We start from the raw sequence: 18,047 nt of genomic DNA, 5'->3' as shown, positions 1-18,047 counted from the left end.
GGACCTCTTTCAATGCGAGTACATCTTTCCTTAGACAAGGGGCTCAAAACGGCTCTCAATATTCAAGATGTGATCTGGCTTATGCAGTTTTAGCAAAACCTTTTAACTCCATTCCCTTCGAAATAAAGTCCAATATTCCATTTGCCTTCTCGATTCTGATAAACTTGGATGCTAACTTTTTAGGATTCATCAACATGAACATATGAAACCTTCCGTTCTCTACCTTTCTGCAGTCTATCTCCATTCAAATAATTTTCACCTCCTCTATTCATCCTGCCAAAGCATTTTTCCATTTTGTAGTTCATCTACCAACATTTTCTTGTACTCACTTAACTTGCTATATCTCTCTGCAGACTGTCACTCTCACTACTTGCTTTCCCATCTATTTTTGTGGCATCTACAAAATTGGTTATAGTAGATTTAGTTACCTCATACAAGTCATTAATATGTATTGTAAATAATTATAGCCCCAGCACAGATCCTCTCTGACATCTATTAGTTCACCAATCCTCTCTCCATATTAATATATTACTCCAACATTATTGACTTTTATTAAGAAACTTAATATACGATACTTTATCAAATGTCTTCCAAAAATCCAAATATAATCTCGCGTGCTTGTTCCCTTTTCAAAGAATTCTACAAAGTTTGTCAGGAATGACTTCCCCTTCATTAAGCTATGCTGACTCTGCTTGGTCATATTACAGTAAATCCATGACACTACAAATGCACCTATCCCTGCCAAAAAAAAACACAACATCCGCAGGCAAAAACCATGTATTTGTGATTTTTAACCTATTTTTAAACGAGCTGCTCAATTGCAAATTTCATTGTTTGTGGGGGTTCTCAGGAATTAAACCCTTGCAGATATGGAGGAATGACTGCATGCATTTCTAAATATTCTGCCAACACAGGATCCTGTAAGATTACTACCAGTGTATCCAATATCTTTGTAGCTACTTACATTCATATCCTGGGATGCATCCCATCAGATCCAGGGAAGTTAAAGTCTTTCACCCTATTACTTTCCCTAGCAGTTTTACTCTACTGAAATTTCCTGTATTTGCATCCTCTCGTTTCAGGCCCTTGATTATTTAAAGATTTTGATTTGATTTCATTTAACATTGTCATATGCACTGAGATGCAGTGAAAAGTCTTGTACTGTGTGCTAACCAGACAAATCATACCTTACATACTAGTACCCTATGGTAGGTGACAGCACAGAATGCAGAATACAATGTGACAGCTACAGAGAACGTGCAGAGAAAGATTAACTCTAATACATGAGAAGTCAATCTGTTGGAATGATCTCATGTTTTCTACTGAGAGGACTGATATAAAGTAATTATTCAACCCCTATGCTGTTTATTGGTTCCCCATTATGATTTTACCTGTCTTGTTCTTTAAGTGGCATATGTCTACTTTTGCTTCGATCATTATTTTGATGTATTTAAAGCAGCCCTTGCTGCCTGTCTTAACATTACTTTAAAGTTTACCCTAAAAGCTCATTTTCACCCTTTATGACTTGCTTGGACAACTTTTGTTGATTTTTAAGATGCTCCCAATCCTCTACCTTACCACTAACCCTTCCAAATCTGATGTTTCCTCTTTCAATTTGATGCAATCCTTAACTTTCCTGGTAAACCATTATTGGCTTATACTCTTCCTAGAATTCTTCTTCACTGGAATATATCATTGCTGTGAGCCATGAACTTCAATTTCTTCCATTATTCCTCAATCGTCTTTGCTGTTAAACTCCTTCCCCACTCCACTCCAACCAGCTGAGTCTTCAATCCTTTGTATTTAAGAGGCACTTATTCAAATCGCAGAGTTGTTTCTGACCCAAGTTCTTCTCACTCAAACTGAATGTTAAATTCTACCATGTTGTGGTCACTGTTTCTTTGGGGATTTTGTACACTCATGTTGTCTGTTAAAGCTGCCTCACTATACATCAACATGTTCAAAATAGTCGGATCCCTGGTTGGTTCCATTCTAGGAAACTGTCGCGCATACGCAATCTGAATTCTTCAAGGCTTTTCTGCCCATATGACTATTTGATTTGCAAGAAGATTAAAGTCATCCATGATTAATGTACTGCCTTTGTTACAGTTCCTCATTATCTCCTGATTTATTCTCTTTCCTACCATATAGCGACTGTTAGGGGGCCTATAATAGACTACTGCTACCAGTGTCTTCTTTCCTTTTTTTTTAAATCTTTCCTCCACCCACATGGTTACCATTCCCTTGGATCCACGATCATTTTATGTTATTGCACTTATCTCATTCCATAACAACAGCATTACTCCCCACCACCCTTTCCTTTCTGCCTGTCATTTTGAAAACTTAAATACCCCTGCATATTTAATTCCCAGCTTTGATCTCCTTACAGCCATGTCTCAGCAATGGCTACACGTTCATAACTGCTGACCTGAATTATTGGCACAAATATATATATTTTGTTCCAAATATTACATGCATTCAAGTACAGAGACATGAGTTTTGCTTTTTTAACAATGTTTCCCCTTTGACCCCATTTACTGCTGCTTTGTACATTGCTCTATCCCTCCAGTGCTACTCTGGGTAATGTTTCTAAACATCTGCCCTCCCAATTAATTTAAAAACCACTCCACAACCCTCGTTATTTTATTCGCCAGGATTCTGATGGCAGCACATCCCAACAGAATATATCCCTCAGAATCATAGAATCAGAAGAGGTCCTTTGACCCAAGGAGTCTACACTGCCAAAAACATACTACTACCCACTCTTGCCCCACTTTCCCACACGAGGCCCATAACCTTGAATGTTATGACACATCAAGGACTTATCAAGTTCTTTTTGAAAGGTTGTAATGTTTCCCCACTTTCAGGCAGTGCATTCCAGACACCCACACCCTCTTAGTGACAAATCTACTACCCTCTGTTTCTCTGAGCTTCTTACAGTCTTGCCACTCTTTGAGCATTGCCTTGGCTTGCTCCTTTTTTTCCAGTGTATATCACCTCACATTTATCAGAGTTAAATTCTGTCATTGATGTGCCTATCTGACCGATCTGTTTACATCTTCTTGTAACCTAATACCTTCCTCCTTACTGCTAACCACCCAGCTGATGTTTGTGTCATCTGCAAAGTCACTTATCACCACTTCCTCCACATTCTCATCTACATCTTTTATGAATATTACAAACAATAAGTGGCACTGCACTGATCCCAGTGGACAACGGGCTCCAGTCAAACTAACAGCCTTCTACTACTATCCTGTGTCTTCTGTCACCAAGCTAATTTTGGATCTAACTTGCCAAGTTACCCTCGATGACAGGTGTTTTTACTCCCTTCTATTTCAGTACTTCTGAACTAGTATGCAGAACCAGATGAGAAAATCCTGGGAACATTGGTCCAAGAAATGGCAAATAGAGTTTTATATAGATGTGTGAGGTCTTGCATTTAGGCAAGTCAAATCAACGTAGGAGTTTCATTGTGAATGGTAGGGCCTTAAGGATCATAGAACATTGCAGCACAGTACAGGCCCTTTGGCCCTCAATGTTGCGCCGACCTGTGAAACCAATCTGAAGCCTATCTAACCTACACTATTCCGTTCTCATCTATATGCCTACCCAATGATCATTTAAATGCCCTTAGAGTTGGCAAGTCTACTCCTGCTGCAGGCAGTGTGTGCCATGCCCCTACTACTCAGAGTAAAAAAACTATCTCTGACATCTGCCCTGTATCTGTCACCTCTCAGTTTAAAGCTACGTCCCCTCATGCTAGTCATCACCATCCGAGGAAAAAGACTCTCACTGTCCAACCTATCTAACCCTCTGATTATTTTATATGTCTCAATTAAATCACCTCTCAATCTTCTCTCTCTAACAAAAACAGCCTAAAGTCCCTCAGCCTTTCCTCATAAGACCCTCCTTCCATACCAGGCAACATCCTAGGGTAAATCTCCTCTGAACGCTTTCCAAAGCTTCCACATTCCTCCTACAACGCAGTTATCAGACTAGAGTTTTGTACAGCTGCAGCATGACCTCATGGTTCCGAACTTCGATCCCTCTACTTGGTTGGCAATTTTCAGGGATCTAGGTAGCTGGACAGCGAAATCTCTCTGCTCATCTACACTACCAAGAATCTTACTATTAGCCCCAGTACTCTGCATACCTGTTACTCCTTCCAAAGTGAATCACCTCTCACTTTTCCGCATTAAACTTCATCTGCCACCTTTCAGCCCAGCTCTGGAGCTTATCAATGTCCCTCTGTAACCTACAACATCCTTTGTCATTATCTACAACTCCACCAACCTTAGTGTCATCCTCAAATTTACTAACCCATCCTTCTAAACACTTATCCAGGTCATTTATAAAAATGACAAACAACAGTGGACCCAAAACAGATCCTTGCAGTACACCACTAGTAACTGAACGCCAGGATGAATATTTCCCATCAACCACCACCCTCTGTCTTCTTTCAGCTGGACAATTTCCGATCCAAACTGCTAAATCACCCTCAATCACATGCCTTCGTATTTTGCGCAATAGCATACCATGGAGAACCTTTTCAAAAGCCTTATTGAAATCCACAGGCACCACATCAATTGCTTTACCCTCATCTACCTGTTTGGTCACCATCTCAAAGAACTCAACATGGTTTGTGAGGCATGTCCTACCCTTCATAAAACCATGTTGACTATCCTTAATCAACTTATTCCTTTCTAGATGATTATAAATCCTCTCTCTTATAACCCTTTCCAACACTTTACCCACAACTGAGGTAAGGCTCACTGATCTATTATTACCAGGGTTATCTCTACTCCCCTTCTTGAACAAGGGGACATTTGCTATCCTCCAGGCTTCTGGCTCTATTCTTGCAGACAATGATGACAAAGATCAAAGCTAAATGGTCAGCAATCTCCTCTCTGGCTTCCCAGAGAATCCTAGGCTAAATCCCATCTGGCCCAGGGGACTTCGCTATTTTGACACTTTCCAAAATTGCTAACACCTCTTCCTTGTGAACCTCAACCCAATCTAATCTAGCAGCCTGTATCTCAGTATTCTCCTTGACAACATTGTCTTTTTCTAGTGTAATTACAAATGAAAAGCATTCATTTAGCACTTCCCCATCTCTTCTGACTCCACAAACAACTTCCCACTACTATGCTTGATTGACCCTAATCTTGCTCTTGTCATTCTTTTGTTCCGGATATAGCTATAGAAAGCCTTAGGGTTTTCCTTGATCCTATCCACCAATGACTTCTCATGTCCCCTCCTGGCTCCTTTTCACTCTCTCTTATCGGTCTTTCCTGGCTAACTTTTAACTCTCAACCACCCTAACTGAGCTATCATATCTCATCCTAACATAAGCCTTCTTCTCCCTCTTGATAAGAGATTCAACTTCTTTAGTAAGCCATGGGTCCTGTGCTCAACAACTTCCTCCTTGCCTGACAGGTACATACTTATCAAGGATCTGCAGTAGCTGTTCCTTGAATAAACTCCACATTCCAATTGTGCTCTTCCCCTGCAGTTTCCGTCCCCATCCTGTGCATCCTAAATCTTGCTTAATCGCATCGTAATTGCCTTTCCCCCAGCTATAACTCTTGCCCTGTGGTACATAAGTAGTGTAGCTGAACAGAGGGATCTTGGAGTTCAGGTTCTCAGTTCTCTGAAAGTGGAGTCATAGATAGACAGGGCAGTGCACACTGGCCTTCATCAGTTAGGGCATCGAGTATAGAACTTAGGAAGTTACATTGCAGTTATACAGGACGTTGGTGAGGCTGCACTTGGAGTATTGTTTGGTTTTGGTCACCTTGCTATAGGAAGGATGTTATTAAACTGGAAAGAGTGCAGAATAAATTTTCAAGAATGTTGGCATGACTCAGTTATAGGGAGAAATTGGACAAGCTAAGACTTTTTTCTTTAGAGCATAGGAGACTGAATGGGGGCTCTTATAGAAGCGTAGAAGATAATGACAGGCATGGATAGGGTGAATGCACTCAGTCTTTTTCCCAGGGAATCGAGAACTAGAGGGCATTGGTTTAAAGTTAGAATAAAAGGGAATCAGAGGGTCAACTTTTTTTACACAGAGGGTTATACGCACATGGAATGAGATGCAAGCGGAAGTGGTTGAAGTGAGTACATCAACAACATTTAAAAGGCATTTGGACAAATACATGGATGGGAAAGGTTTAGAAGGCCAAGTGCAGGGAAATGGGGCTAGAATGGACTGACATTTTAATCACAGAATCCCTACAATGTGGAAACAAGCCCTTTGGCCCAGCAAGTCCACACCAATCCTCTGAAGAGTAACCCACCCAAACCCATTCCCCTATTACTCTACATTTACCCTTGACTAATGCACCGAACCCACACATCCCTGAACATTATGGGCAATTCAACATGGTCAATCCACCCAACCTGCAAATTTCTGGACTACAGGAGAAAACCGGAGCACCCGGAGGAAACCCATGCAGACACGGAGAATGTGCAAACTCCACAGCCGGAGGCCAGAACTGAACCATCCCTGGCATTGTGATGCAGCAGCGCTAACCACTAAGCCACTGTGCCAGCCCAATTTTGATCAGCACGGACCAGTTGGGCTAAAGGGCCTGTCTTCTTGCTCTCGGACTCTACGACATGGGCACCATAACAGATAGTGACAATGTGGTTGACGTCTGGACAATAAATTCTGGTCGAGCTGGCAAACAGATATTCCATGATGCTGTGGTGCTAGATTGCCTCAGACTATATGCAAAAACAGTGGAGAAGCATTGGAAGAGAATGGGGTGGTCAACTATATCAAAGGATGCAGACAGGTTGAGAAAGGGGTGGAAAGCCTTATGCTTTTGTCAGAGACAAATGGGATATCACTCTTGACTGTCAAAAGCCATTTCTCTCTGGCCATAGGAGAAGTGCCAAAGAACTGGTGGATAAGTAATGTTGGGTGATAAAGATTAACCAGGGAATTACAGACTAGTGAGTCTCACATCAGTATCAGGGAAACTACTGGAGAAAATTCTGAAGGAGAGAATTAGTCACCCATTTAGAGAAGGTTTGATCAGGTATAGTCAGCTTAACAGAGGGAGATCATGCTTAACAAATCAGGTTGAATTTTTCAAAGAGGTGACCAAGCGTGGGATGAATGTAGTACAGTTGATGTAGCTTTTATGGATTTCAGCAAAGCCTTTGATAAGGTCCTGCATGGGAGACCGATAAAGGTGGCAAAAGCACGTGGGAGCCAGGGTAATTTGACAAGTTGGATGCAAAATTGACTTAGTAGTAGGAGACATAAGATGGTGGTGGAAAGCTGTTTGTAACTAGTAGCCGGTGTCTAGTGGCATGCACAGGGTTCAGTGCTTGGTGCTTATTGTTCGTGATATAAGATTTTCGACTACTTTCTGTACCTGATCACATGATCTATGTATCCGGACTCCAATATCTCTCTAGATAGCCACTGTTTTCAGCTTTTCAGCATTTACCCAATTTATCATGTTTAGGTCCAAATGAATGACCTCATTTATCTGCATTGAAATCTACTTGTCATAGACTTGTCATTTACTTCAACTATCCACAGATCTTTAATTTTACACTGTTATAATGCTGCCTATTTTAGTGTCAATGGCAAATTTGTATACGTGTCCTTCTATGTATGTGGTTTACTATACAAATTAAATGATGAATAAATAGTGAACAGTTAAGACCCGAACAAAAATTGTTCCAGGTCACCAACTGTTACATTCTACCATTAATAGTATTTGAGGAGAAAGTGAGGTCTGCAGATGCTGGAGATCAGAGCTGGAAATGTGTTGCTGGAAAGAAACGTCGATTCTCCTGTTCCCTGGATGCTGCCTGACCTGCTGCGCTTTTCCAGCAACACATTTCCAGCATTTATAGTATTTGCCCATTATTCCCATTCCATTGACTGTCAACTATTTAATTTCTTAACCATGTCAATAATTTGCCATGGAGTTTCCACTTTAGTTAACTGTGCTTTGTATGTGACTCTTGGAGGTCCAAAATGAACAATATGTATCTACATTCCCCAGGACACTATTTAGCCAACCATGCAAATAATTAAAATTTGTAAGGCATGATTTATCTTTAATGTTCTTTAATCTTTTTATAATTACAGATTCTAGCAACTTCCCAACAGTTTTCATTGAACTATAAGCCATCACCCACAAATGCACATACATATCTCTTCCCATCAGAGAGAGACAATGGTTTCATGTATAGTTTGAGAGGCACCACAGTTTGAGCAAAGAGAAAGGTAAGGAGTTAAGCTACCAAGAACTAACTGGACAATGGCATGATTTTTCAATCTAAAAGAATGGCTCCAAATCAAACGAACTTTGGAAGAATACAATTAGAGCATCTATAACATTGTCACCTACCTCTTTATAATTCAAGATGGTACTCAACAGGTCTTGGGGATTGATCCCTTTTTAAGGGCAACTTTTTTTTTAAAAACAGAGTGGTTCGTGTATGGAACAAACTGCCAGAGAAAGTAGTGAATTCAAGTACAGTTATAACATATAAAAGACATTCAGATAAGTTCATGAATAGGAGAGCTTTGGAGAGATATGGGCTAAACGCGGACAGATGGAACTCATTTAGTTTGGGAACATGGTCAGCGAGGACAGTTGGACGAAATGGTCTGTTTCCATGCTGTACAACTCTACGACTCTAAATGTCATTAATTTTTCTATAATGGACATGATTTACATTAATAGTTTCAGATATGACAAGATATTCCCCAATGCTCAAGTAAATTTATCACCTGGCATAATACAAAGCCTCGTAAATAACTGCTAACAGGTCAGATTCGGTGTGTTGGGGTAGCATCACTGAACCTGACAGTGTTAGGCTGTAGGGAGAGAAGAACTCCTGATATATCTAGTACAAAATGTATGAATATAAATGTCATGGGAGAACAGAAATTAAGTGCAATGGCCTCTACAGGCAAAAAGCCTACCCACACTTAAAAGTCTACTTGAGCAAGGTTGACAAAGACCTGCCGCTGCTCACAAGCCATGAACCAGCATCTAAAAATACCAGCGAGCAACTGATACTTGAAAAAAAATAAAAAAGACTTTTTCTTAGTAAGCCTGAAATTTAGTTTTGTGTAAGAGTAAATTCTTCTGCAAAAACCCTACAAAATGATTAATACGGTTAAGTGTCAGGATATACCAAAGAGGATGATGAGACTCTCAGCTGCATAAGTACATGATCAGAATGTAGAAATGAAGTTAATTTTAATTGCAGCACAGAATTTAAAATAGTACAAAATGCTTTAAATTCAATGACTGAAGTATTAACACTGTGCCAAGTACTTCGCATCTGTACCTGTTGCATTTGCTCATTGTCCTGGTAGGCAGATAGTTGCTCCTGCAGATCCTCTAGCTCAGTGACAAAATGTTCTAAAGCCGTTTCTTTAACTCGCAACTGCTCTTCAAGTTCAATTATTCTTAAATGACAGATATGGAGCTCTGATTGGTCATGCTCGATACCACTTTTCACTTCTTCCTCCTATAAAACATCATTTGATTAAAAAGTTTAATTTTGAATAATATAACAATCACATTTACAACTGTGAAAGTAAAAAGGGTTGAGATATAAAAGCACAGCTAGCATACCATAATAATTGCATTACTTCTAAAATGTACCCACAAATCTAATAAAACAGGCACAAATGGGCAAAGAAAATAACTGATTCAGATTGTGCAATTATAATATTATCTAGAATGAGGTTAGATATTACTTAAAAATACCAGTGATCTGATAAGGAGGCGGTCAGGCTAACACAATCAATCACACATTTTGGAAATTATGTACTACATCAAGTTGGTCTTTTTCCTCTATTTATGGCAACATTTGGACTTTACGGATAAAGAACTGTCATTTGATAATTCAATAAGTAAACTGTAATTTAACCTAGAGACAAAGGAAAGAAGATTGTAGAATGGAGGTGAACGGCTAATGGAACATGAAATACAACATACAGTTAGCAGTCATGCCAACGTGTGAATTCCCAGGAAAGTGAATGAGAAAAAGTGCAAGAAAGCAAAACATTTCTCAGGCCTTCTGGATAATTTTGGCACATGGTTACTCTCAGGAAATATCAGAACTCACTTGTAATTCATAAATTTCTCTTTGGATATGTAAGTGCACAGAATGCAATCTAGGCACAAAAGAAGAAACTTTGTAGCAAAACACTACATGCAAAAATAATTTGTATTTTTATATTGCGGTGTTCAACTTAAGTGTAAAGCAGTATCACAGGAAAAATGTGGACTGAGTGTCAAAAACTCCAATGCACAAAACTAAATCTAATGGCGTAACAACAAGCAACTTTAAAAACTGTCAGACTTCAAGCAGAAAGGTTTGGGACTTGGAACAGCATCTCACCACAACTGAGAGCTCCTCTACCGTACTTGTGTTTGACAGTTCATCATCAGCCTGTGAAAGCAAAGATGAAACACTTAAAAAGATAAAACACAGGAAAATCTCAGTAAACAATTTAAAATTTGGTATTTATTCACTATTTAGAAGATCTAAAATTCACGATCTCAAATGAACATTTACAACAGTTTTAACACTCAATAGGAGACTAAAAACTTGCCAATTTTCATATCTTGGATCGTTAAATAATTTGTTTAAGCTTTAAGGTGTGGGTCAGGAAGCTATCTAATTGAACTGTTTCACAATAGATGACATCAGTAATTTGCCAAAATCTGTTTTTAACTGCTGTCAACATTCATTCACCTGCCACCAAAATATAATTATGTACTGTAAGACGAAGATAACTTAGCAAGTGTAACTTAGTTGTGAGTCACTACTCAGTATAAAAGTAGACAGATTTGGCGACCATATAATGTGGAAATGACGCTGTCCAAGTACAACATGTAAAAAGTGATAACATGGAAGTTTGGTAATAGAAATTCAGTGCAGAGGACAATATATTGTAAAGGAGATCAGAGCTTTTTAAAAAGTTTTATCGGATGTGGGCGTTGCTGGCTGGCTAGTATTTATTGCTTGTCCCTAGTTACCCTTCAGAAGGTGGTGATGAGCTGTCTTCTTGAACTGCTACAGTACACCTGCTGTACATTGACTCACAATGCCATTAGGGAGGGAATTCCAGGATTTTGACCCAGGGACACTGACGAATGGCGATATATTTCCAAGTCAGGATGGTGAGTGGCTTCGAGGGGAACTAGAAGGTACTGGTGTATATCGGCTGCCCTTGTCCTTCTAGATGGAAGTGGCCATGGGTTTAAAAGGTACTGTCCAAGGATCTTTGGTAAATTTCTGCAGTGCATCTTGTAGATAGTAGACACTGCTGAAAGGGAGTGTCAGTTGTGAATGGAGTGGATGCGTTTGGATGTGGTGCAAATCAAGCGGCTGCTTTGTCTCGGATAGTGTTAAACATCTTGAGTGTTCTTGGGGCTGCACTCATTCAGGCAAGTGGAAAGTATTCCATCACACTCCTGACTGTGCCTTGTTGATGGTGGGCAGGCTTTGACGAGTCAGGAGGTGAGTTACTCAGCATAGGATTGCTAGCTTCTGACCTACACTTGGAGCCATTGCGTTTAGGTGATGGTTCAGTTGAGATTCTGGTCAATGATAACCCCAGGATGTTGATAGTGGGGGAATTCAGTGACATCACTGAATATGGTGCAACACAGCAGTAAACCCTTCTGCTAATTAAACCAAACACACAGAAAAGCTCACCTCACCTTGTTGTCCTGTTCCCCCCTCAGTTGAAGCAAAACATTCAGAGACACAATATGGCTTTACCTCCTTCATCTTTATTCCAAGCCCTAAATGGAGAGAGATCAATCGCCCATGTGCAAAGAGACACGAGTTCTCGGTCTTCTCTCAAACAGCAGTTTCTTAATGAAGTATATAGTCATTTACAGGGAGGAACATTCAGGAACCCGAGGCACTACACGGGTAGTGCCTCCCACCCGCCCTCCTCCTCTAACCTAATAATAACATCTGTTGTGGCAAGCAGGGAAGTGCTGAATTTTGCTTGTATTATTTAGACACAGTTTTTGTATTCTTCTATGTTCTATGTTCTATAAGACAACATACATATTGATTGGGTGACCGTTATAATCAGCGAGTGTCAATAGTAAAGATTAAGCCATTTGCTGTTGGACAATGAATGTTCTTAACCTTGTTAACTGGCTTCACATAATGAATGCTTTTCACCTTGTTAACTGATGTTACATACTGAATGCTTCTTCATTTTGTTAAGTGGCTTTAAATAATGAATACTTTTTCACGTCATTAACCCACTACCCTTGCCTCCAGCACCTCATTCTTCACTGCAAATTCTTATCTAATCTCAGTCATGCTGGTTGAACCTTTTGTTTCACAAAACTCAAAACTTAACTCTTTCCATACCTGCTCATACCCGTTACACATTCTCATTCCCTCCTTTACTATTTCACGATAATCAATGGCATTACCCACTTTCATAAGACTCTGACAGCCAATATTTAAGCAAGATATTGATACACAAAATGCAGTGATTATAACAACAAAAATTACTAGTCCGTTACAGTAAATAGAATTTGAAGAATCCTCCCATGAGGAAAAAATTCACCAGTAAAGTTCTTAAATCCACAGTCCTTAGTGACCAATCTATCCCCTCCAAGTCGAGTGGAAACGAGCCAGTTATAAGCTTCAATAAAATTGACGAGACATCCATCCTTCCAGAGATGCTTCAGATGGAGGATACCAGCGCACCTGAGTGTGTAGTGCAGCAGCTGGCTAGGTGAACACAGCATTTTCTGCTGCGTCCGCACCCGTTCTGCTGTCAAATGTAACAAAGCCAACTGGCTGTTGTGATGTTAGCTTGACCAGTAAACCTTCATATCCCTTAAATGATTGAAAGACAAGGTAAAGCTCATGTGGTTTAATGTCCATGGGAAGACAAAAATCGTACAATCTTTCTCTTCACTGTTGTTGGCTTTTTAATTTCTCATGCTCATGACTGGGGAGCTGACTGAATCAGTTGGATCAGGTTGTGGAGGGGTGGGCAGTGGTCCAAAGGCATGCTTTACCTATGATAGGAGAAACTCCAGCGAAGATGTTCGCTGTTGGAAGTATCTTTGCAATTCCTACCTTACCAAGGCAGCTATCAGTATGAAGACAGTCACACACTTCACAACAGTAAATTGACTCTGCTTATTTCAACATTCTCAGTAGTCTTGAGGTCTGTTACTCTGTTCACTATTTGTTACATTATCAAGTTTCATGTAATCCATAAACTTCTAAATTGTACTGCCTAAACAATTCAGTCATCTATAAATAACAATCAACGGTCCTAAAATCAAATCCAAGGGTACCTCATTCAGGTTATTCAAAAATTATTTTCCTATAACAAATTGAGATTTGGCTAATGTGAAGCTGCAGGAAAAATATTTCAAAAGTCTGGAACAGCAAGAAAACAACAAAATATGTTTCCTGTGCTTTAACAATCGAAGAGGTAGTTTCAGTTCAGATTTAAATCTCAAATATTTGTGGGAAACAAATGCTGAATATTTTAAAACAGTTCTCCAAATTGAACTTCCCAAATAAAACAGTCGGAATTACTGTGGCAATTTTGGTAGAAATCATTCTTTGAATTTGCAATATGAAGTCTTAATAATAAATAACAGAACTGAAACAGCTCAGCCTCAAAGTTCTAATATTCTCTAAAATCATAAGAAAGCATCAAACTCAAAATGCCCTTTTTTTTGTGAACACTTTACATTACAAACACAACAGCAAAGATATTTTAATACTATACTCTCATCTGGCTAAAGCATGACCACTGACCAAACTGTTTTCTTTTAAAAGCAGGCATTGTAGAATTTCAAACAAATCAGGGGCTCAAGGCACTCAATTTGTTTTAAGGTTACAAGTTTGATAATTTTGAAAAGGACATAATGTTGTACAATTTCAAATGTAAAAACCAAATCTGCCCTATTATGTAGCCCACAAAACATATTGAATAGAGATCCTGATTCAAACAAGACAAAACAGTTACTTAAAAGGATTTTTGTTGAACCAGTATTTTAACAAACCAAAACTTTTAAATATCAAACACTCTCAGCATGGCACAATTTACACTGAAACTTCCCTTTTTCAACCTAAGTATTACAATCTTAATTTCAGCGTTTCTTGTTTTTTTCGCAGCCTCTCACTGAAATTACGCTTATCAAAAGAGAAAGCCCTCACAGCGGACCATATGGTACTGTACTCCAAGCCACTCTATTCCCCTAGAATAAAGACTCGCAAAGCCTCAAATTTCGCCACTAAGGAACTTTAACTCCTTTCTCACTTTACTCCTCACAGGGACTCAAACCCCAATCAAACGCAGAGGACTCTAACTCCTGGTTCTCAATATGTTGGGTTTCCTCCGGGTACTCCAGTTTCCTCCCACAGTCCAAAGATGAATTGGCCATGCTCAATTGACCATAGCGTTCAGGGATGTGCAGGCTAGATGTGTTAGGAAATGCAGAGTAATAGGGTAGGGGAATGGGTGTGGGTGGGTTATTATTCAGGAGGGTCGGTGTGGACTTGTTGGGCCAAATGGCCTGTTTCCACACTGCGGGGATTCTGTGATCCCATACAGATTCTATGAGCAGGTGCTCCTTGATAGCACTATTTTTGACATCTTCCATCACTTTACACATGATCAAGAGTAGACTGATGGCACAGTATTTGGCCTGGTTGGATTTGTCATGCTTTTTATATATAGGACATACGTCGGCGATTTTCCACATTGTCAGGTAGATAGAGTCGTAGCTGTATTGGGACAGCTTGGCAAAGGGGAGCAGCAAGTTTTGGAGCTAAAGTTTTCAGTACTATTTCCGGAATGTTGTCAGGGCCCGCAGCCTTTGCCGTATCCAGTGTCTCCAAAGGTTTCTTAATATCATGTGGAGTGAATCAGTTAGCTGAAGACTGGGATCTATAATGCTGGAGACCACTGGAGGAAGCAGAGTTAGATCATCCACTTGGCATTTCTGGCTGAACATTGCTGCAAAAGCTTCAGTGTTCTGTTTTGCACTGAGACGCTGGGCTCTTCCATCATTGAGATGGGGATATTTGTGGAGCCTCTTCCTTCATTGAGTTGAATAATTGTCCACCACCATTCACAACTCAATGTGGCAGGATTGCAGAGTTAGATCTGATCTGTTGGTTGTGGAATTGCTTAGCTGTCTATCTTATGCTACTAAAGTTGCTTTGAGAGTGTGGTGCTAGAAAAGCACAACAGGTCAGGCAGCATCCGTGGAGCAAGAGAATTGACGTTTCAGACATAAGCTCTTCATAGGTAACGAAGGTGAGAGAGAAGATAATAGGTCGGAAAGGAGGGTGCAGTGGATAGATGGGAAAGATAATGGACAGGTCAGGAGGACGGTGTCGAATTGGAGGCTTGGGACTAGGATAATGTGGGGGGAGGAGAAATGAGGAAATTGTTGAAATCCGCATTGATCCCGTGTGGTTGCTGGGTCCCAAGGTGGAATATGAGGCATTCTTCTTCCATGCGTAGGGTGGTAATATAAATAAATACAAACATATGAATTAGGAATAGTCAGCCACATGACACTGGACAGGATGCAGAAGAGGTTTACCAGAATGTTGTCTGGGCTGGAAACTTCAGTAATGAAAAGAGATTGAAGAGACTAAGGTTGTTTTCCTTAGAGCAGAGGAGATTGAGAGGGAATAATGATTGAAATGTATAAACTTATGAGGGACATAAATACGTTAGGCGGGATGAAACTTCTCCCTTTGATAGAGGGATCAATGACGAGGAGGGCACAGATTTCAAGAAGGGGCAGAGGTTTAGAAGATATGTCAGGCAAAACCTTTTCACTCAAGAGTGTGGTGGGAATCTGGAACTCAATGCCGGTCAGAGTGGTAAGAAGCAGAAGTTCCTTATCACATTAAACAAGTATTCAGATGTGCACTTGCGATGCCAAAGTATACAATAGTGTTTGACAATGTAATTACAATAGTTAGACAGTTGTTTTTGACTGGTGTGATGGGCTGAAGAGCCTTTATCACTACGGTGGATCTCTGTGCCTCTACTGGGCTGTCATGTTTTAGATGCACTAAAGAATGCATTTGGAAAGAATATTTCCTTTTGTAGTAGAGTCTACACTTGTGGGCCAGCACTTATTGCACATTCCTAGCTGGCCTTGATAAAGCGGCGGCAATCTAGAGCTAGTGGCCACCAGTTACAAATAATGGGTTGCTAACTGAAGATAGAGAAAAAGATAGTTTATCTGAGAGTAACGAGTCATAGAGGTATACAACACGGAAACAGGCCCTTCAGTCCAATTCATCCTAAACTGAACTAAGCCCATTTGCCTAATTGAGTTTCTTTGGAATTGCCTTCTTGCAAGGTGGTGGAAGCAGAGTCATCAAGTCATACAGCATGGAAACAGACACTTCGGTCTAACCAGTCCATGCCGAACATAATCTCAACCTAAAATAGTCCCACCTGCCTGCTCCTGGCCCATATTGTTCCAAATCTTTTCTACTAAGTGACTTTTAAAGGTAACTGACCCTGCATCCACCACATCCTCAGAAGTTCATTCTATATGCGAAGCACTCTGTGTTAAGAATTTGCCCTTCATGTCTTTTTTAAAATCTCTCTCTTCATACCATAAAAATATGCCTCCTTGTCTTGAAATCTCTCATCCTAGCCTTGAATATTTTTAAGGCAGTAGATAGGTTCTTAATGAACAAGGAGATGAAACTAATTAGAGGTAGGCAGGAATGTGAAGTAATCAGATCTGCCTTTGATTTATGTAGAAATCCAATTTGGATCAACTTTTTAAAAACCATAGTTTTAAAGTAGGGTGGATCTCTCAAATCATTATGGAAACGACAAATTATGAGCACAGGAATTTTCTTCCTGCAGTATGCCAATTTAGGTCTTCCACAGCGTGTCCCACCATGGACCTCATGCTGTTGTAAGGCAAATAACAGGAAGTAAGATGACTTATGTTTCACTTCCCCACAGCTAAACAAGTAACATAATGCACCTAGCAAATTGCATCTTTATAGCTATGGAGACAATTTATATAACACTGCTGCACTCTAAATTTCAGCCAGGTACAGCAAAAATAAAACGATAAGGACAAAAGTATGAATTACCTATAAACAACTGAACAGAATTTGAGGAATTCCTGCTGTACACTTCTCCAAGAGTGACATTAATTGGAGAAATTATTTTTTTCCAAATATTACTTGGTCAAAAAGTGAGGAACATCCTTACTCTGGAGGGTCTCAGTTAATGAGAACAGTAAAACAGAACCAATAAGTTAATTAACTGGAAATAAAGCAAAACCTTTAAAATACAATTCTATAATTTTACTTCAGTTTACAGTTTTGAATGGGGAGAGGCAGAGGAGAATAGCAGGTATGAGGCTTGAAGGTGGAGAAAGAGTGTGTCATGTTAACAGAGAAGACAGTGAAAAATATTAGTTGTAGAATCAGTGCTTGAACACATGGCAGGACATAAGGAACATCTTAATTAGCAACTTGGACTGAGTGCTATGTAAACCTCTTCAGTTCATCATTTTTTATTGCACACCTTGACTTATAGCAGTTTTGAAAATGGAAGCAGCTTTTAATACTTGATATGCATTCACAGATATATTATCACCTACTCTAGTATCATCACACGTGACATTATAGAATATGCCATAGTTTTTCTATTATACTTTCTGTACATTGTAGCATAGCTTTGGACTATTTATAATATCAACATTTTTCAAATGATTGGATTTATTTTGAAATTGGCTTACTTCTTTACATCTTTAAATTAAAGTTGTGGGCTGCATTACCTCATGTTGGACAGTAGCTCCATCCTGTTCAACTAATGAGTGCTCTTCCAACGGAAGATCATCCTGGCATATAGCCTGGCTCTTCTTCCTCCTCTTCTTTTTTGTTGAATCTGAGCAATCGCCTTTTGCTTTTTGTTGTCGGTAGTGAGCAAGCTACAGAGGAAAGAGAAAGAAAGATAAAGAGAAAGGTATGTAAAGAACAGGTAACACAAC

At 39.7% G+C, this 18,047-nt stretch overlaps 1 protein-coding gene across 6 annotated transcripts in view; it reads right to left on the bottom strand.

The window, feature by feature from the left end:
• pcnt (pericentrin) overlaps positions 1-18,047 on the bottom strand; it is a 312,968-nt gene that overhangs the window by 249,673 nt on the left and 45,248 nt on the right. For all 6 annotated transcript variants that reach the window (XM_043693410.1, XM_043693412.1, XM_043693413.1 and 3 more), the window contains exons 2-4: positions 17,835-17,987; positions 10,393-10,443; positions 9,331-9,513 (exon numbers count right to left, since the gene is read on the bottom strand). In XM_043693410.1, the coding sequence (XP_043549345.1) occupies positions 9,331-9,513; positions 10,393-10,443; positions 17,835-17,987 (387 nt within the window). The remainder of the gene's footprint in view (positions 1-9,330; positions 9,514-10,392; positions 10,444-17,834; positions 17,988-18,047) is intronic.

The sequence above is a fragment of the Chiloscyllium plagiosum genome, chromosome 7 (genome assembly GCF_004010195.1).
Source record: "Chiloscyllium plagiosum isolate BGI_BamShark_2017 chromosome 7, ASM401019v2, whole genome shotgun sequence".
Classification (NCBI taxonomy): domain Eukaryota; kingdom Metazoa; phylum Chordata; class Chondrichthyes; order Orectolobiformes; family Hemiscylliidae; genus Chiloscyllium; species Chiloscyllium plagiosum.
The sequence above is the reverse complement of the archived record's forward strand: the minus strand, read 5'-3'. Positions and strand labels throughout refer to the sequence as shown.